General features: G+C 37.1%; 1 protein-coding gene and 1 long non-coding RNA gene across 2 annotated transcripts; both read left to right on the forward strand.

The window, feature by feature from the left end:
* The first annotated feature begins 850 nt into the window (after positions 1–850).
* On the forward strand, positions 851–7,461 carry LOC113340913. The gene is made up of 3 exons (XR_003355684.1): positions 851–884; positions 2,996–3,000; positions 7,385–7,461. It is a non-coding gene; the product is annotated as an uncharacterized LOC113340913 (long non-coding RNA).
* Positions 7,462–19,865: 12,404 nt separating this feature from the next.
* Positions 19,866–21,676, forward strand: LOC113340886. Its single transcript, XM_026585937.1, has 6 exons — positions 19,866–19,949; positions 20,080–20,281; positions 20,422–20,616; positions 20,744–20,913; positions 21,005–21,203; positions 21,363–21,676. Exons 1-6 carry the CDS (start codon positions 19,916–19,918, stop codon positions 21,505–21,507), a joined length of 945 nt encoding a protein of 314 aa, XP_026441722.1. The 5' UTR covers positions 19,866–19,915; the 3' UTR covers positions 21,508–21,676.
* Positions 21,677–22,419: the final 743 nt, after the last annotated feature.

Here is a 22,419-nt window from a genome sequence, read left to right on the forward strand (position 1 = left end):
ATGCAAAAACTGACCAAGTTTCTAACCGCTGGTTAGTCCGTCGACTCCCGCCTCCTTGTATGGGATCTCTCCTTTTCTTTTTTGAGGAGAAGGGTTAAATGTATTAGAAAAAGGAGTCAAATACATAGAAGAAAAGAAAAAGAAAAGAAAAAAACAAGCAGAGAAAGAAAGCAGAAGAAAAGCACATTACAATGCTACAAGGTCAAATTCAGACCAAAACAACAGCCAACAAAATTAAGAACAAAATAAGCATGAAAGCTAAACACCTCCTCCCACCGGTTAACAAGCATCTAATCATTTCTTCTTTAACGACTTCCTATGACCTCTTCCAAGCTTGTCATTGGTTGGTCGCCCTTCCATCCTAATTTTTCAAGTTCCCTATCCTTCCGACATTTCTGATATATATCATTGAGCCGACAAAAGATGTTTGTCTCTCTTTTCCGCTAGTATCTCCTAACAAATGGGATCTCTCCTTTTAGAGTGAAGCGGATCTTAGTTTGATGTTTTTTGTTTCGTGTTAGCAAAAAAAAAAAATATAATAATTTAGGCTTACAGCAGGGTTGGGTTCCTTTGCAAAGTCGTAGTCACTGCCTTACTGGATACGTTTTTGAGTCAGGTTGAAAATGTTAAACTATAAGATTAGACGTATTTTTGGCCCATATTTTTTGTCCCACTGAATTTAAACTTGTGAGAACTATTGTCACACTCATTTTTCAAAAAATTTCAACTGTCAAACCCACTGTCCAAAAAATTCACCGGCACACCCATTTTTCCTGAACAAAATTTCTCAGAGACCCATATTTTCTAAAATTCTCTGTTTTTCTTTTGGAGAGGATAAGGAGGAATTGAGAGGGGATTTCATTATTAGATCAGAACCGGATGATGTAAGTGTTAGAAAAAACGCTTTAAAATTACCAATTTTTCCATGGACTATGTTTTGATCCCTAGACCTATTGCCCATTAATTATTTTTTTCTTTTGAACAGATAAAACAATAGTCCCACATTGACTAAAATCTAAAGAGTTTTAGACATAAATACCATAGAATTGGTTATAAGGGCATGACCCTTGGGTCATTAGACTTTTGTGCTTGGAGGGAAGGCTTAGACTAGGGCAAGGTTGCCTTTCCCGTACGCGAGGTGCTTCGCACAGAAGCACGCACGCCGCCGCCGCCGTCCGGTCGGTCGGGCTCGGGTGTGGGTGTGGGTGTGGGTTCATTAGATCCTATCTTTTTGCTGAAACTTTTGGTGCGTGTTTTACACACATGTAGAAGAATCTTCTTCTTTGTCTGCACATGTTTGTCTTGGCTTTCTTGTCTGTACGTGTTTGTCTTGCTTTCCTTTTCTGCACATGTTTGTCCTGGATTTCTTGTCTGTACCTATTTGTTTTGGGTTTCTTGTCCGTACATGTTTGGCTTGGCTTCTTGACAACACACTGCTCTAAGCCTGACAAAAACAACACTGTTTTTAACCCAACATTACCAGTATTTCTGTCATACGCATGGTTTGGTTGCATGCATTTTTCCTCTCGTTTGTAACGTCTTAAACACTATATAAGGGAGGAGTCTTGAGCTCATTTGACACACCACAGAGAAACATCTCTTCTACTCTCCCTCTGTTTTTCTGTAAACATCTCTTCTACTGTTTTAAGTTCTGCCAAGCTCTAAGGGTACCCTCTTTGTATGCTACATTGAGGGGTACTAACTGTAGTTGTATCCTGGAGGTGACTCGCCAACTGCTGTAGCATCTTAGAGGAGTGGCAGGCGATATTGCCTTTAGGACAGCGTAGTTTACGTGCCTCTACATTCTCTGTGTAGCAACATCAGCAACATTATTTTGAGCTAAGTATCTTCTTCTCAGTTACAGTTACATTATTAGTACTTTCTCCAACAATCTAAAGGCAATATCCTCTTTACTATATTTTGTAACAACATGGGAAAGAGTACTGTAGACAAACCCCCAAAGTTTAGTGGCAAAGACTTTAAACGATGGCAGTCCAAAATGTTATTCTTCTTAAAAGACCAAAGGCTAGATGAAGTTGCCTTAGAAAGACCCTCAAGAAGGCTTCATGACCGTGGTTATGAAGATAGACTGGATAGGTGGACTAGGAAAAATTACATGTGCAAAAACCATATTCTTAACTGTCTGGATGACTCCTTGTACGACTTTTATAATGCAAAAGAGAATTTTACTGCTTTTGATTTATGGGAAGCCCTAGAAGAAAAATATCTTGCTGAAGCTGCTGGAAGCAAGAAGTTCTTGGTGGCTAGGTTCCTGGAATATAAGATGACTGATGAAAAGCCTGTTGTAGAACAATTCGTCGAACTCCAGCTACTCATCAACGAAATTCTTGCTGAAGGCATGCATATTGATGAATCTCTACAAGTATCTGCAGTGATTGAAAAGCTACCACCCTCATGGAACGAGTACAAGAGGAGGCTGCGACACAAGAATCGCGAAATCACCATGGTGGAGCTGGGGAAAAAGATCCAGGTGGAGGAACTTCTGTGCTGCAAGGAAAAGCCTGATGCTGAGCAAAGACATGTCAACAAAGCTCATGTCCTGGACGATAATGCTGCGTCAAAGAAAAGGCAGGAGAATCCAGCAAAAATGGTAAACGTAACAAACAACGTAACTCCAAAGGTAACCATCTTAAGCCAAAGGGTGGTGTCTCCAAAAACACCATCAAAGGCGACTGCTATAACTGTGGGAAAACTGGTCATATGGCCAAAGATTGCAGGGCACCTAAAAAGACCAAAAATGATCCTAAACAGAAAAATAAGGCAAACGTAGTAGATGATTCTGGATATTTTACTGGCATGGTGTCTGAAGTCAACCTTGTCTCTAATGTGACCAATGTGAGAGACTGGTGGCTTGATTCTGGAGCCACTAGGCATGTCTGTAAATTCAGAAATGCTTTCTCCTCCTATAACAAAGTAGGAGACGATGAGAAATTGTTTATGGGAAACTCTTCTACCTCTAAAGTGGTGGGAAAAGGCAAGGTTGAATTGAAACTCACTTCAGGAAAAACTCTCGCATTGAATGACGTGTATCACGTCCCGGACATATGCAAGAATCTTATCTCAGAAACCATCTTACTTGGGAAAGGTTTTAAATTTGTAGCTGAGTCTAACAAGGTTGTAATCTCTAAAGGTGGTGATTTCGTAGGAAAAGGATATGTCACTGATAACATGATTAAGCTTAGTGTACTTTCTTTGAACTTGAATGATAATGCATCTTCTTCTGCTTATGTTTGTGACTCCTCACATGTTTGGCATGATAGACTAGGACATGTTAATTTCAAATCTATTGAAAGACTTGCTAAATTAGGCTGCATTCCTAAAATAAACTTTGACAGAGGTCATAAATGTGAAATTTGTGTTGAATCTAAATATGCTAGAAAACCCTTTAACAAAAAGGTTGAACGTAGTACAACTCCCCTAGAACTAATCCACTCAGATTTGGGAGATTTGAAATCAACACCAACTAGAGGAGGTAAAAAATGGTACATCACTTTTATAGATGATCACTCAAGATACTGTCAGGTTTATCTTCTTAGAAGTAAAGATGAAGCCTTAGACGCTTTCAAATTATATAAACTTGAAGTAGAAAACCAAAGAGGTGTTACTATTAAAACTCTTAGGTCGGACCGAGGCGGTGAGTATGTGATACCTATAGGAGAATTCTGCAAACTTAATGGCATCATTCATGAAACTACTGCACCTTCTTCACCTGAGTCGAATGGAGTAGCTGAAAGGAAAAACCGAACACTCATAGATATGGTGAACGCTATGTTAGCTAGTTCAGGGCTACCTTCGAACCTGTGGGGGGAAGCAATTCTCTCTGCTTGCTATATCTTGAACCGAGTTCCATTTAAGAAATCCGACAAAACTCCATATGAGTTATGGAAAGGAAGACAACCGTCCTATGCATACTTTAAAGTGTGGGGGTGTTTGGCCAAGGTGGCCACTCCTCGTTCCAAGAAAACCAAACTAGGACCTAAAACTGTAGATTGTGTTTTCCTAGGATATCCTGAGCACACTAGTGCTTATAGGTTCATGGTAATTGGTGAGAACACCATAATGGAATCCAGAGATGCAGTGTTTTTCGAACACATTTTCCCTTTAGGGTCTGGACCTCATAAAAGGGTCCGCGATGATCTCTCAGATGTTCCTTCGACTAGTCAACCCCCGTCTCTAGATGCTGAAACCGAACCTAGAAGAAGTAAGAGGGTCAGAACCGAGAAAGGTTTCGGTCCAGATTTTGTGACTCTTACGGTAGAGTCTGAACCCCAAACCTATAAGGAAGCTATGACTTCTCCGGAAGCTCCCTTCTGGGAAGAAGCTTCAAATAATGAGTGGGATTCCATTCAACAAAATGAAACTTGGGAGCTTGTAGACTTACCTCCTGGTAGTAAAACCATAGGTTGCAAGTGGGTCTTCAAAAGGAAACTTAGAACAGATGGAACTATAGAAAAACACAAAGCTAGGTTGGTAGCTAAGGGGTACAGACAACAGGAAGGATTAGATTTCTTTGATACCTATTCACCGGTCACTAGAATCACTTCTATCCGGATGCTGATTGCTATTGCTTCTATTTATGATTTGCATATACATCAGATGGATGTTAAAACTGCTTTTTTATATGGTGAATTGAATGAAGAAATTTATATGGACCAACCTGAAGGTTTTGTTGTGAAAGGTTTTGAAGATAAAGTATGCAAACTGAAAAAATCTTTGTATGGTTTAAAACAAGCACCTAAACAGTGGCATGAAAAATTTAATCATGTAATGATATCTAATGGCTTCAAGGTTAATGAATCTGATAAATGTGTTTACATTAAATCTGTGGATGATTCTCATGTTATTGTGTGCCTATATGTTGATGATATGCTCATATTAGGTAGTAACCTTGATAGTATTAATACCACTAAAAGCATGCTTAACGAAAACTTTGACATGAAAGACTTAGGCCCTGCTGATGTAATCTTAGGGATGAAAATCAGAAAGATGTCTGATGGATATAGTCTTAGTCAATCTCATTATGTTGAAACTGTGCTTAAGAGATTTAATCATGAAAATGCTAAACCTGCAACTACTCATTATGATCCCAATTGCAAATTGAAAAAGAACAAGGGTGAGGGTATTTATCAACTTGAGTATTCTCGTGTTATTGGCAGTCTTATGTATTTAATGAACTGTACAAGACCTGATATTGCCTATACTGTGAGTAGATTAAGCAGGTACACTTGCAACCCTGGGCAGGATCACTGGAATGCTCTCTACAGAGTTCTACGGTACCTGAGAGGAACTTCAAACTATTGCTTAAGTTTTGGGAAGTATCCTGCTGTGCTAGAAGGGTATTGTGATGCTAACTGGATATCAGACTCAGATGAGTGCAAATCCACTAGTGGGTACATCTTCACACTTGGTGGTGCGTCTGTGTCATGGAAGTCTACCAAACAGACATGTATAGCCCGATCCACCATGGAGTCTGAGTTTATAGCCTTGGAGAAAGCTGGAGAGGAAGCTGAATGGATACGAGGTTTCCTGGGTGGAATTCCACTATGGCCCAAGCCTGTGTCTTCGATCGCAATCCACTGTGACAGTCAAGCTGCTATTGGATGCGCAAAGAATAGTGTATACAACGGAAAGTCGATACATCTTCGAAGAAGACACAAGACAGTGAAACAACTACTCTCTACTGGCATCATCTCTATAGACTTTGTAAGGTATAAAGAGAACATTGCAGATCCTTTGACGAAAGGGTTATCTAGAGAGGTAGTTAGATCCACATCGAAGGGGATGGGACTCAAGCTCATAGAATAAATCGCCATGAAGGACACTCAACCTTGTGAATGGAGCTCCAAGATCAAGGTTCAATGAGATAAATAATTTTTGGTGATGTCGAGAGAAAGCACTATCTTTGTCCCTCCCTATGGTGTAACCGTATGATAGTGCTGCCTGCATGTTTTAGGATGATCTGTCAAGATCTTAATGAGTTCCATGGCTTTGCTTAAAGCGGAGTGTGGCAGGACACTCTTAATGGACTCACCTATGTGGATGTTGGAAGTGGGGCCGCTTCCTATGAGAATTTGAGCTTTTTCTCTAGAGACATTCATTAAGTCCGGGATTTAGCCCACGGCCAAAACGGGCACAACGGCAAGAGCTTGGCAGCTTTCTTTTTCTTTGAGACATCAAAGTGTTGTTGTTATTTCTGAATTGCACTCACTGTTGACGGTTCAAGACATTGTGTTCACCGAAACAACAAGCAGTTCCGGTAACCTCTCACTATGTTAAGGTTCAATCTCTGGGACACCTTAGCCTAATATTGATGTATTATGTTTTCTCGTATTTCGTCGATATGTTTTATCATTCATGTGGGGGATTGTTAGAAAAAACGCTTTAAAATTACCAATTTTTCCATGGACTATGTTTTGATCCCTAGACCTATTGCCCATTAATTGTTTTTTTCTTTTGAATAGATAAAACAATACTCCCACATTGACTAAAATCTAAAGAGTTTTAGGCATAAATATTAAATACCATAGAATTGGCTATAAGGGCATGGCCCTTGGGTCATTAGACTTTTGTGCTTGGAGGGAAGGCTTAGACTAGGGAAAGGTTGCCTTTCCCGTACGCGCGGTGCTTCACACAGAAGCACGCACGCCGCCGCCGGTCGGTCGGTCGGGTGTGGGTGTGGGTTCATTAGATCCTATCTTTTTGCTGAAACTTTTGGTGCGTGTTTTACACACATGTAGAAGAATCTTCTTCTTTGTCTGCACATGTTTGTCTTGGCTTTCTTGTCTGTACGTGTTTGTCTTGCTTTCCTTTTCTGCACATGTTTGTCCTGGATTTCTTGTCTGTACCTATTTGTTTTGGGTTTCTTGTCCGTACATGTTTGGCTTGGCTTCTTGACAACACACTGCTCTAAGCCTGACAAAAACAACACTGTTTTTAACCCAACATTACCAGTATTTCTGTCATACGCATGGTTTGGTTGCATGCATTTTTCCTCTCGTTTGTAACGTCTTAAACACTATATAAGGGAGGAGTCTTGAGCTCATTTGACACACCACAGAGAAACATCTCTTCTACTCTCCCTCTGTTTTTCTGTAAACATCTCTTCTACTGTTTTAAGTTCTGCCAAGCTCTAAGGGTACCCTCTTTGTATGCTACATTGATGGGTACTAACTGTAGTTGTATCCTGGAGGTGACTCGCCAACTGCTGTAGCATCTCAGAGGAGTGGCAGGCGATATTGCCTTTAGGACAGCGTAGGTTACGTGCCTCTACATTCTCTGTGTAGCAACATCAGCAACATTATTTTGAGCTAAGTATCTTCTTCTCAGTTACAGTTACATTATTAGTACTTTCTCCAACAGTAAGATCTGTATTTTTTGTTGATTTTCGTAGGGTTTCTGAAGCACATCCAAGATATTCACAGGGGATGAAGCTATTCGAGAAGCTGAGGGACTATTAAGTTGCGATGATTTAGAGAGAAATCAGTGAGAAATGTTTGTTGCCAATGATTTAAAGAACGAGAAGAAAACAGGGAACTGTGGATGGAGTCGATCAGTCGAGCTTCTTGTTTCTGCTGATGGAGACGATGAAGATTGGTAATGGTGGAACTGTATATATAACTTTTTATGGTTGTTCGTTTGACAGAGAAATACTTCATAGATTTTCAGTTGAAACTGGTCTCAAAGTTTTCGAATTTCACTAACGGAGTGCGTATTGACGGATAGTCTTTGGAATTTTCAACTATGATTTCCAGTACGTAACTAGTATGTATAGTCTTTGCAGCCTTTTTTTTGGTTCTAATTTTAGAAGCTTCTTTTTCTAAATTGGATGTTGTCTGTTCAAGAAAATGCTTATGAGGTACAATTTAAGCATCTGCAGGAGACCAAGTGTGTGCTATTACAGGAAAGAGCAGATGAAAAGTTTCAAAATGATGGATGAACTTTAGCTGTCAAAGAAAATTGGCATTCGTCATGGATTTGAGATTGGCCTGCCTTAGCTGGGAAAATATAACGACACAGGTTATCATGGCCATACCAATTTTAGGCCTTTCTGTAGTCTACTAAGATTTGTCCATGACTATTGATTAAACTATAGATTTGTCTAAATAGCAGCTGCAGTACTATCACTTTCCAGGATGCAGTACCGTGTTAGTGTGTATATGAGCAATCAGTTATCAGGCAATTGCGTTGAAACTTTTGGGAACTTTCTTGTATACAGTTCTCTAGTTTTGAGTGGCATAGCGTTTGTACTTTTTAGCTGTACTTACTGGAGGTTCTTCAACGTCATGATTATGAACTTATTGTCCTTTTAATTGTTTCCTGAATTGGACAAAAAAGCCGTAGATAGTGGTTCCAATCAAGTAAATATGATGTCTGGGTTTTTGGTGTTCGTGTTACCGTTAGTATTCATACCTCAACGTGGATATGAAAAGATTCACTAAATGTTATTTCTTTTATGTGATTTTCAAGAATCTCTTAATGAAATGATATAAACCCGTGTATTTTCCAATTATTCATCAGGGTTTATCATTTGGTGTTGGCTATTGCATGAAGAACTTGATCGATCCACCTTAATCAATAATAAGGAGTGAATATGATATCATGCATCAAGGGTTCCTGCAGCAAATATGGAAAGACACTGTTTGGATTTGGCTATAGTTAATTGTAATTTCATATAAGACTTATCATTTGTTTTTGTGATCGAAGGATTCTTGTAAATTTATTTTCTTCAAATGGATTATGCAACTATAAAAATGGTTGAATAATTTGTTATGCAACTATGAAAATGATTGCATAACCTGTTATGCATCTACAAAAGTTGTTGCATAACTTGTTATGCAGTCCAGAAAATGGTTGCATAACATGTTATGCATCAACTTTTTTATTAGTATCGAAACCAGCAAAAAAAAAGACTACATAACTTGTCATGCACATACATATTATGCAGTCGTGAAAAGGGATGCATAAGACATTATGCAATCATTTTTTTGTAAGAACCGAAATAAAAAAAATTGGTGCATAACTTGATATGCATCCAAAAGTATGGCTGCATAACGCATTATGCATCAATTTTTTTTTGTAAGCACTGAAATTAACCAAAACAATGGATGCAAAACTTATTATGCAGTCGAAAAAATTATTGCATAGTTCGTTATGGGTCTTTTGTATTTTGTGATGTTATTTTTGTAGGCATATATATCGTTTTAGTGGTTGCATAACTAAATTAGTAAATGCATGAACCAAAATATGGCCGCATAACGTTTTATGCATCTTTTTGTTGTATCTGCATAATGTGTTATGCATTTTTTTGGTGGCTGCATAATGGTTATGTATCAAGTTTTCGAAAATTTTGCCTAAAATGATGATCACCTCCGATTTTTTCGTGTGAAACAAAAATTTGATATTGTTGTTTGTATTCATTATGTAATTCTCTTAAAAAGATTTCCAACGATATAAATTTTTTAAAATTTCAAGGCGCGGTTTTTTAGATATGTTATATCTAAGTTGCGTTGCCAATTATACCCTTAAAAAATTATGATGCATAACCCGTTATGCAACCATTATTCAAAATTTCATATAATTATGAGTGTCACGGAAACTGAAAATAATCTTGGGCCTGACAACGAGAATATTATTTTTTTGGACCTGCGCCTAAGTTTCCCTTTAAACTATGGTCGTTTATCCAAATATGGGTTTGGTCAAAAAATAATTCGAAGGCTCAACCATGGAAACATCATTGAGGAAAGTGAAAATTAGGCGCAGGCCCAAAAAGAATTATATTCTTATTGTCAGGCCCACAATTAATTTAAGTACCGTGACACTCATAGTTATATGAAATTATTAAAAATGTCTGCATGACGGCTTATGCATTAGGGGTATAATTGGCAACGCAACTTGGATATAACATATCTAAAAATCTGTGCCTTGGAATTTTACAAATTTTACATCGTTGGAAATCTTTTCAAGGGAGCTACGCAACGAGTACAAACAACAATATCAAATTTTTGTATTTCACGAAAAAATCGGAGGTGATCATCATTTTAGGCAAAATTTCGAAAACGGACTACATAACCATTATGCAGCCACCAAAAAAGATGCATAACACATTCTGTAGACGCATAACGAATTATGCAACCATTTTCTTGACTGCATAACAAAGTTATGCATCTCTAACAAGTTATGTTACTATTGTTTTGGTTGATTTTAGTGCGTATGTGAAAAATTGATGCATAATGCAGTATGCATCCATATTTACGGATGCATATCAGGTTATGTATCTATTTTCTCGATGCATAAAGATTGTGCAACAATTTTCTCGATGCATAATGCATTATGCAACCATATTTTTGTATGCATAACAGGTTATGCATCCTTTTTCATGATTGCACAACAGGTTATGCATATATCATTGTAGGTGCATGACAAGTTATGCGGTCTTTTTTTTTGTTGGTTTCAGTACCAACAAAAAGGTTGTTGCATAACGTGTTATGCAACAATTTTTGTAGATGCATAACAGTTTACAACAGTGATTAGGGCTAGTTCCTAGTGTTAGCCCATGTAGGACCATTGATAACAACTAACAGTGGCCAAAACTGCAGAAACCCGAACACAAGAATTAACAAAGACCGGTTATGAACAACCCTTATACGACTGGTTTCGAAGTAATTTTAATAAAGATTAAAAATAGTCCCACACTGGACAAAGGTTCCCATGGATCTTCTATATATTATTTTAGGATTGCAGTTGGAATCGCCAAGGTTTGGATGCCCATCCCATAGTCCTACATGGGCTATCAGCCAAACCCTTGCTTGAGATAAAGTGCATCTTTCCTCTTTCGTGGGCCTCCCCATCTATCATTGATCTGTTCTTTTTTTTAGGTCACCCCATATCTAGTTATTTATTTAATACCTAATCTACCCTCTTAATTAATTTTAGGTTATGATTAGTGAATGATTTAGTTAAAAATAATTAGTGAGATTAAATTAAAAGACGGGTTTATTATTAGTTGAGTAGAATTATTGAGAGAGTAGAGTTAGAGAAGATGAAGGAGAAAAACATGGAAAATAATTTTTTTTTCCAATTCACTAAGTTTGAGTATTCAAATGAAGAAAACTCATCTGATTCTTCATCTCCATCCTCTCCTAGAATATTTGTTAATCTTCAAAATGATCCGGATTTGAACTGGATTTTGAACAGTGCGGTTACTTTATATGAAGAACAAGTAACCGAACTCATCCGAAGCTGTAGTTCGGTTGCCCCGTGAGATGAACAAGTAACCGAACTCATCTGAAAGTGTAGTTCGGTTACTTGTTCCAAACACGTAGGTTACCGAACTCTCAAATAATAGAATTTCTAGGAGTTACAACGTTATGTTCTGTTGGTTCTCAACTAACCGAACTTTGGTGTACAAAGTTCGGTTGGTTCGCAAACTGCATACACTTTTGATCTAACCGAACTTTACGTAATATAAGAGTATATAAGTTTACAAAGTTCGGTTCTTTCGCAAACTTGAACCTAACAGCTAACCAACCGAACTCTGAGTTCGGTTTCTGCGATAAAATTGTGAAGTTACCGAACTTAACAAAAAAAAAAGTGAAGTTCCAGCGTCTATTGGCTAAGTTCGGTTACTTTGTAGTTTTAAAAGTTTTTGCGAACAAACCGAACTCTATTGGCTAAGTTCGGTTATTTTGGAACTCAGCATAGTGGCCACAACAACACAGTTCGGTTAGACTGGATTTGTTTTTTTTTTTTCCGGTTCTAAGGGTGGAGTTCGGTTACTTTGTAGTTTTAATTTTTTTTATGAAACAACCGAACAAAGAGTTCGGTGACTTAGTTTTAAATCCAATAGAACCGAACTGTTCTTCGTGTTTTTCATTTTCAAGAAGTTCGGTTAGTAAACTATGGTTTTTTGGAAAATCGGCCTAACCGAACATGACTCTGTAACTCATATTAAAACCCTATTTTGATGATTTCTATTCGATTGAAGCAATCAAAATCCTATTAAAGTGAAGGGTTTGTTGGAAAATACCTTCGGAGTGGTCTCATGGCAGAATCAGGTGCGGCTGGCGTCTTTTATACTCGATAAAATTATTATGTAACCGTACTTAATTGTGATTGCATTGATGTTGTTACATTTCTTAAATAGGCGGTGGCGGTGGTGGTGGGAGGAGGTGGTGGTGGTAATCGGTGGTTGGTGGTGGTGATAATCGGAGGTGGTGGTGGTGGTAATCGGCGGTGGTGGGCGGTGGTGGTGGTAATCGGTGGTTGGTGGTGGTGATAATCAGAGGTGGTGGTGGTGGTAATCGGAGGTGGTGGTGGTTATATATATAGGTTGGTTTTAAATTAAATTAGGTTAAGGGTAGGTTAGTCATTTCAACGTTTTAGAACACCCCTTATCACTATAGGGAAGGTGGCCTAATAAAACCATGGTCCCTAACAAATTTTTTTTTTTTTTGACAAAGTTTTAAATTTACGGTGGGTACCATTTGAACCACACGGTATTCGTTTGCTCGCCAAATTAGCTGGTCCGTCCGTTGTTGCTTCACTGGGTTTATCTCAGGTATCTGGAGAGTAGGGCGAAGGTAAGTCCAACACAAACCAAATTCATAAGTAACAATTGAGATTTAAGCATTACAAAAACTAGACTTGTTATCTTAAGTTTAGTAGAAATGTGTATAGAAAAATTTATGAAGACTGTTTTGATTTGTATTTAATCAGTAATAATTGAGATTTAGGCATTACAAAAAAAAATGGACATTCAGGACCTTTCGGTAACAATATTAAACTTTAATTCCATGCATGTTAATCTAAGTTTTATGCAATAATGATAATGATCTGTAGTTCTGATTATTTTTTGTGCAATGATGATACTTAGGCTTAGCATAAAGTTATTGCTACTTCAAGTTTATGTAGCGATCAGCGGTTTGTGCAGCTATTGAGTTATCTCTTTATCTGATGCACTATATTATTTTTGTCGTGTTGATGATTTTTCAGTGAGAGATTGTAGAAAATCTGATATCAAAGACTTAATGAAAAGAACACAAGACTAAACTCAAACAAGCTTCAACAAGCTTCACTTAATTCATATATTTCGACTGATGGATTAACAACCTATTTATATGATTCACAAACTTAACTCTCAAGTAAAAAGATTTTCCTAATCAAAAACAAACTCTAACAAGAAACTTCTAGACAATTCTCACGCAAGAAAACTCTTAAAACAAGTAATACTTGTAACCCAAGTAAACTTCTAAAAACTGTACCATGGATCAACAACACTTGTTTATCCATCCACTTCATGTCAACTGTACCAGTTGATCCCACCACATTGGATCAACTCTCATAGTTGATCCACACTACTTGGATCAACAACATTGTTGATCCCTTTTGTCTTCTTCATAATATCTTGGTTTATTTCTCAACATCCTCCCTTAAACCAAGATACTCTTTGCTAATCATTCCCAACTTTCCAACAAGTAAATGAAAGTGTTAGACTTCAAAGACTTGGTGAAAATATCTGCTACTTGCTCTTCACTCTCAACAAACTCCACAACTATCTCCTTGTTACTGACAAGATCTCTGATGTAATGATATTTAATATCAATATGCTTACTCCTTCCATGAAGCACAGGATTCTTAGTTAATGAAATTGTAGACTTATTATCACAAACTATTGTTGTTGGTGTCTTCTGTTCTTCAAACAATGACTTCAACATCATTCTCAACCACACAGCTTGTGTAGCACAATTGCTAGCAGCTATATACTCAGCTTCTGTTGAAGATAATGCAACAACTTGTTGCTTCTTAGATGACCAAGAGAAAAAACCAGTTCCCAACTGAAATCCATAACCTGATGTGCTTCTTCTTCCTTCTGTATCACCAGCCCAATCACTATCAGTAAATCCAACTAGTTTTGGATCTTATGAAACATTATAGAGAATTCCCATACTGATTGTACCTCTAACATATCTCAGAATACGTTTTGCAGCTTTTAAATGTGATTGTCTGGGTTCTTCCATAAATCTGCTAACCAAACCAACTGCATACATGATATCAGGTTTTGTAGCAGTCAAATATCTCAAACATGCAACAAGACCTTTAAAGTATGTTGAATTCACAAGCTCTCCTGATCCTTCTCTTGTCAACTTCAGTCTCTCTTCTACTGGTGTTAAGATTGGATTACAATTATCCATCTTGAAACGCTTCAAAATTCCTTCAGCATACCTTTGTTGGTTAATAAAAATTCCTTTTTAAGTTTGTTGAACTTCAATGCCAAGAAAATATGACATCAATCCTAGATCTGTCATCTCAAACTCCTTCACCATATCCTTCCTAAATTCCTTGATCATCTCAGAACTATTTCCAGTAAATATAAGGTCATCCACATACAAACGCACTATAATATGATTGCCAATATCATCAGCTTTCAAGTATAAAGTATGCTCATGTGGACATCTTTTAAATCTTTTCTTAATGAAATAAGAATCTATTCTTGTGTACCAAGCTCTTGGTGCTTGTTTCAAACCATACAAAGCTTTTTTTAGCTTGTATACTTCATTTTCCTTCCTCTCCATAATGTAGCCAGCTGGTTGCTCTACATAAACTTCTTCTTCCAACACTCCATTCAAGAATGGTGACTTCACATCCATCTGAAATATCTTCCAATTCGTTTGTGTTGTTAAAGCAATGATCATCCTTACTGTATCAAGTCTTGCAACTGGTGCAAATACTTCTGAATAATCAACTCCTTGTCTTTGCATATAACCTTTAGCTACTAACCTTGTTTTCTTTCTATTCACTTCACCATTTGACTTGTATTTTGTTTTATAAACCCACTTAACACCTATGGGTTTCTTCCCTGGTGGAAGTTCTGTTAGTTCCCATGTATCATTCTTCTCAATTGACTTCAGTTCTTCATTCATAGCTTGAATCCAACCTTGTTCTTTTGATGCTTCTTCATAAGTTACAGGATTACAATCTCCAAATAGTGCAAAATTCACTACTTCATCATCAGTATCTTCATCATCTCTTGATACAATATAATCATTCAACCTAGCAGGTATGATATATTTTCTTCTTGGTCTTGTAGTTTCTTGTTGTTGTACTGTTTCTGTTCTTGCTTCTTCATGTTGGTCTTCAACATTATCTTGAATCTGCACTTCTTCTTCAAATTCAACTGGAACTGTGCTGACAGCAACAGGTGGATCAACATTCCTTGTTGATCCAATATTATGTGGATCAACATCCCTTGTTGATCCATTGTTATATGGATCAACATTAGTTGTTGATCCATTATTCCAGTTACATTTTGAATCTTCATAATCAAATCTCTACTTGTAAACACTTTTCCTGCTTATGGGTTGTATAATTTATATCCTTTGGTTACTGAACTATAACCAAAAAGGATACACTTCTCACTCTTGTCATCCAATTTCTTTCTTAGTTCTTTGGGTACATGTGCATATGCAATACACCCAAAAATTTTCAGATGTCTTACACTTGATCTTACACCTCTCCAAGCTTCTTCTGGTGTTATGTTGTTCAAACTGTTTGTAGGACATCTGTTGAGTAAATACACAGCTGTGTCAACTGCATAACTCCAAAAACTTTTTGGTAAATCTTTTGTTCTTTTTATAGTTCTTGCCATCTCCATTATGGTTCCGTTTTTCCTCTCTGCAACTCCATTTTGTTGTGGTATATATCTTGCAGTTAGTTAATGCTTAATGCCATGCTCTTCCATAAACTTGTCAACAACAGTATATTCTTTACCTCTATCAGTTCTCAAGATCTTGATACTCTTACCAATTTGTCTCTCAGCATAAGCTTTGAAACTTCTAAAAGCTTGAAATGCATCACTCTTTTGTTTAAGCAAATAAACCCATGCTTTTCTACTAAAATCATCAATGAAAGTTATAGAATAATTATTCCTCCATTTGAAGTTACTTCAATAGGACCACACAGATCCCTATGAACAATCTCCAAATGTTGATCAGCTCTTCTAGCTTTGTTGACTGGGAATGGATCTCTGTGCTGCTTTCCAAAGATACAATTTTCACATCTTGATTCTGGTACCTCTATGAAAGGTAAACCTGACACCATCTCCTTCTTTGCTAAGTTTTGTAAACTATTAAAGTTCACATGTCCCATCCTTTTATGCCAGAACCAAGAGTCATTGTGCACACTACTACTGTAACAACTTTCCTTTTGATGCTGAATGTTCAAAGGAAATAGTCTATTTTTAGTCATCTTCATTCTTGTTATCAATCTTCTTCTTCTATCTCTGATGAAACATAAACCATTGTAAATATTCATAGAATATCCTCTTCTAGACAATTGTCCCATACTTAGCAAGTTTTGATGTAAACCTAGAACATAATATACATCCATGATGTATGCTTTAGAACCATTCTTAAGAATAATCCCTATTCTTCCTTTTCCCATAACTGGAATTGTTGAGCTGTTTCCAAACTTTACTGTAGATCTTACAGACTCATCCAAGCTTTAAAACAAATCTTTTCTTCCACACATATGATTGCTACAACCTGTATCCAAATACCACTTAAATTGAGGTTGTTCTTCTGCTGTATGACATGCAAGTAGCATGTTTTCATCCTTCTTTTCTTCTTCTTCTTTTTCTTGGCTTTCTGCAATGTTAGCTTTGAAATTTTCTTTGTAATTGTTAACAACTGTCTTTCTTGGTTTTGGGCACTCAGTAGCCATATGTCCAAAATCCCCACAATTATAACACTGCATTCTTGATCTATCAAATGGATTCCTATAACTTCCATTATTTGATCTCCCTCCATTGTTATATCTTCCTTGAAAAACTCCAGTATTAGATTTTCCTTGATTGTTTCTCCAGCTAACTTGGCTTTGAAGTGCCTCTTCAACTTGTTTTGCAGCAGTTGTCTTCTCTAGTAATCTTTGTTTATATGCTTGTAATGAACCCAATAACTCATTAAGAGTCATAGTTGCAGCAGTGTTACACTCTTCTATAGCAGTTACTTTTGCTTCAAACTTCTCAAGTAAGCTTCTTAAAATCTTTTCAACAACTATTGAATCTTCTACAATATCACCATTAGCCTTCATCTCGTTGACAAGATTTAATGTCTTTGAGAAAAAATCTGATATTGTTTCAATAGTTTCAATCTGCAGTAATTCATACTTTCTCTTCAAGGTTTGTAATCTAACCTTCTTAACTTTGTCAGATCCTGTGTAGTAGCTTACCAAACCATCCCAAGCTGCTTTAGCTTGCTTAATATAAATAACTCTATCCATGAGAGATTCATGAATACCTTGATGAAGAATATATGTAGCTTTAGAATTCTTCTTTCTGTTTTCAGTTAAAACAGTTTGCGCAGCTCCTTCAACTACAGCTCCTTTTGCTGGTTCTACATAACCATCTTTCACAATATCCCATACCTCTTGGTATGTGAAAATATTCTCCATCTGCAACCTCCAGTGTTCAAAGTTTTTACCTTCAAACACAGGTACCTTAATTGAACTTAAACTCGTCATCTTCTCTAACTCAAACTCTTACCCACATCCCTAGAATCTGATACCAGTACTCTAATACCAGATGTAGAAAATCTGATATCAAAGACATAATGAAAAGAACACAAGACTAAACTCAAACAAGCTTCAACAAGCTTCACTTAATTCATATATTTCGACTGATGGCTCAACAGCCTATTTATATGATTCACAAACTTAAGTCTCAAGTAAAAAGACTTTCCTAATCAAAAACAAACTCTAACAAGAAACTTCTAAGCAATTCTCACGCAAGCAAACTCTTAAAACAAGTAATACTTGTAACCCAAGTAAACTCTTAAAACAAGTAATACTTGTAACCCAGGTAAACTTCTAAAAACTGTACCATGGATCAACAACACTTGTTTATCCATCCACTTCATGTCAACTGCACCAGTTGATCCCATCACATTGGATCAACTCTCATAGTTGATCCACACTACTTGGATCAACAACATTGTTGATCCCTTTTGTCTTCTTTATAGTATCTTGGTTTATTTCTCAACAAAGATGAAAAGTGAGGAACTTAGAAAGCCCAAATATTATAAAATTCCTTTGGTTTTAGTTATGTTCAACTTTAAGAATGTCATTGTTGTTTGCATCGGTCACCTTCATATTCTTAATACAGCTCAGTTAATTTCTATAGGTGAACCGATAATTCAATGGAAGCTGGCTTTCATTTTCTGTATACGGCTAGTAAAAGTGATAATCAGGGCCAAGCATTGATGGAGTCTAATTATCTCAATTTTAATAGTCTTCAGATTCTTGTTCTCCAAATCCCAGTATCGTATCTATGCATCTGTATCCTGTAGGATATAAATTCGTCCGAGCTTCTGGTTATTGGACTGTGTTTATTTTACGTTTTTCTTTTTCAATCTGTATCTATGAGTTAAATTTCTCGATTTCATTTTTTGCAGTTCTTGTTAGTTATGTTATCAAAATTACTTCAAAATATCCAAGTAGTGAAATTTTTGATCATCACTATCCTGTACCGTAGCAACAACAGCCAACTTAAATAATCTATTACTGTGCATACTCCTGCCATACATGTCAGTAAGAACGTCAACCTTTTGCAATGTTGCTACCACCACATTAATTTGAATATCTAGAAAATCTACATAATGTGGTAATTTGGAAGTTCCCTCGAGTTACATCAAGAGTTACTGAACCCCAAAATCATTTATGACAATGAGACGTAGAAGATAATATCGAAGTAAAAAAACTATTATACAAATCTTAAAACTGGTCGTTTGCTTATTAGTGGTCACTTGAATCACCCAAGGGTTTCCATTTCTTAACACCTGCCAAGGAGAGATTTTTACTACCCAGTCTTGAAACATTTGAATTGATGCAGTCAAGCAGCAGCATTGGCTAGTAGGCGAGATTCAAGCTTGTTAGCAGCTTCTAATCTTCAGTCATTGAAGAAACGCATAAGACATCCAATCCCATGAAATACATTTCCCTCTCAAGTAGAATACCCATGACTACTAGTGTTATGTGAATTTTACCAGTATGAGATTCAACCCTTTAAGAAAACTTACAGGTTGGGGATCTTCTCTTTTAAGTCAAACATTATTAGCAACCCTTTCGGAAAGAGTTCTTGCTAATTGCAATAGGTGACTCAAGAGCATTATTAATTTTCTGAGGAGTACTACCAGCTCCATTCGAAGGTACATTAAGAGGCGACTGTCAAATTAAGTTAATTGACCACAATTGGCTTCCAACACTTCTCTCGGAGTCCACTCATATTGAAATATCCAAACCGGTAAACGAGGGCAATCCTACACTACATGTAGTAAAATAAAGAGCATCATTAATTCCCCATTACTTCCTCCTATCTACCTTTTCCTTGGGAATACTTTCTGTGATTAAGGTTAGTTCCTCCTTCCCATATGTTACCCCATCAATGCCCACTTCTCATTTTTACCTTCTCTCTTCTAGCCCTCACCGTTTACCATGTCCAATGACTCCTCCACCCAGGATTCTCCTCCTCGACTCGAACCTTATACGCTGGAGGAGTTTATTCATAATCCTACCCTTATAGACAGAATCCGACCGAGGATAATTGGGTTGGGCGTATGCTCAATCCTCATCCATTTCCGCCCCCGGGTCCGTAGACTGGCTCATTCGCCCTCAGGATGGATCATCTTTGGTGCCGCTTGTAATTTCTACGGGGGCGATACGGAGTATTTTATCGAGTGGACAACATTAGGAGGGTGTTTTCATCTCTGACGTGTAGGATTGCCCTCGTTTTAGGGGTTTCGCTTATAAGAAAGACAAGGCCGTCGAAAGCAGATGCCTCGTTTCTCAGTATTTTGTTTTGTGCTTTCCCAGCGCCGTGGTTTTTAAAGATGTTGGCGAAATCTTGATGGAATTTGAGAAAATCAGTTTGAAATTAATAAGTACACATATCTTTTATTTCAGTGCTATATCTTTTTTGTGCATTGTTAATGGTTTCATCTCTTATCTTGATATTGACTATTTCTAGTGCATTATTGATTCAAATTCATTTGGTTTTGTTTGTGTTTTTAGGGATCAGATTAGTATGCGCCACAGAGAAGTTTCTTACTCAATTCTTCGCCATGGAAGGTACAAACATTTTGCCCGATGTTGCTCCAGCAAAATTTTGTCCCTATCCTTTTGTAGCTATGGTAGTGGAAGGTGAAGACGCTATTAGTAAAGTTCATCAGCTAACATCAATGACCGAGAGATTTCCCTTTCTGATGCCTTTTGTGTAATGTTCTTGACTGCCTTGTTATCTCTCATTTGAATTTATATTTATCATTTAAGTACTGGTAGATAACACTACTATACAGTTAGTGAAGTTGAGTCTTACTTTGTCGCAATGAATGGATCGAACAATTTGTGTTACAGGCGTGCTTATAGCAGTGTCACACCTGATAGTGTGGAAGAAGATTGTAGATTGTGGTTTGGTATTGACTCTCCAAACTGGATGGAAGAAGCAAAAGAAAGTAATCTTCTGGCAGTCGCACTCCCAGGTGGCCAAACATTTGGCCCTGTTGAAACAGTGTTGGAGAAGTTAGCTGAACGGTGTCTCCTTAAGTACAGGTAAGCTGAGTCTCTAGTTATGAAATACATATCTAATTTTACAGAGTTCGTTGCTCTTTGTTATTTCTATCTTTACTCCTGTTTAATATTCTCAATACGTTTTAAGATGGAATTCGTCTCCTTTTAGGTACTTTAAGGAACATATTTTATCCAGCAGTTCCGATCTCTACAGCAGTTTCCGCAGCAATTTCTCCAATGAAGATCTGACATTCGTCTTAATCAGGCCTATTGCTTTTGAAAAGGGATATGTGGGTCATCTGCTATCCATTATTGAGAACATGGGTTGTTGCCTCAGAGGTTCGCGAACGTCTTTGATTTCATCTTGTTTATTGTTTGTTTAGGTTGATGACATATTTAAGATTTGATTTATACAATCTCTTAATGTTAGGTATGGATTTGGTAAACAAACCCAAAAATCCTATTGGCGATGCATGGCCTGCTGATTCTTGTTCCTCACATGAAACGGATGAATATGGTATTGCCTTGCTTATTGAAAATTTTTACTACCATGGGGTACAAATAAACACGAGTTGCAGCGATGCTGGTATGCTGATTGACACAAGCAAAGAGAAGGTTGGAATTTTCAGGTGAATATGTTATACCTTCTTGGAGGTTTAAGTCAACTGTTTTTTTTATTATTATTTTGTAAACAAAATCGATTATTAGTTGAGCACATACAGTTGGTATGCTTGCCTGTGTTTCTGGCTTTCCTGTGGAGGCTCATTTTACCTTATGTTTTATGGCAGCCACTTAATTTACATAGGCAATCCTGGTGACACTTGTATGATTGGTGATTATTTCAAATGCGGTACTGTTTCCTGGGTGGATTCCAGCACTGGTGCTATCTGTGGTGGTTATTTTTTGGCAACCTTGTCGAGCCTCCAATTTTAAGATGACTAAGCATGATGTGTTCTTATCTGGTATATCAATTGTCTCTGAATTGGGAAATGTCGTGTGTTACTCACTTTCTCTATGTTTGGAACGAACTTAATCATTTTCTCTATGTTTGGAACGAACACAAATTCCGAGCACGGTTAAATAAATAAATAGACTTTTCCCTTTTTTTGGTCTGTAAAAAATTGTGTGTGATGAGTTTCGAACTTAGGTCACTTGTATTGTCGCACAACGGTTTCTCCTTGTTTTTAATCGATTATTGTGGCTCCCTCTAAACATATTAACTGATGAGTTCCTTAGTGACCCTTCATTTCGCAATTTGGTTTAAGTCATATGCTTCCGTTAAATCAATGATTCATCTACTATTTTCTTTTTCTTTTTCTTTTTCGTTTTCGTTTTGAAGCACGTAATTGGGCCGGCCGAACGAAGTGAGAGATGATCTTTATATGACCACTTTTTTGTCAAATGTAAGTGATCAATTAACATAAACAAAAAATTAAGAATGGTCCATGCTGAAAAACCAAGAATGCCCTTTCTGTAGTTGAATTTTTTGTCACAATGAACTAAAGGTCGCGGTTTCGAATTCCGGCCACCTCAAAGTTTTTAGTTTTTATTTTTTTCGTTTATCTTCCTTCTCCTTCAGTTTTTTTCTTCCCCAAAGTTCATATCGAAACTGCTCCATCTTCTTCTTCAGTCCACCACCCCCACCATCTCCACCACCATCACCATCAACAATTGGTATTGAGGAACAGATAGAACTAATTTGTTCAATTCCAGTGTGTTCCGTCATTTTTCCATCCTCTCTCCATTCTCGATCTTTCTCCTCTCCATCGAACTTTCCTTCGAGAATTTATATCTTCATCAAGTAACAGTACTGATCCCAGGACAACCAACACAAATTTTAAACCT

Source organism: Papaver somniferum, unplaced genomic scaffold, assembly GCF_003573695.1.
Source record: "Papaver somniferum cultivar HN1 unplaced genomic scaffold, ASM357369v1 unplaced-scaffold_24, whole genome shotgun sequence".
NCBI lineage: Eukaryota > Viridiplantae > Streptophyta > Magnoliopsida > Ranunculales > Papaveraceae > Papaver > Papaver somniferum.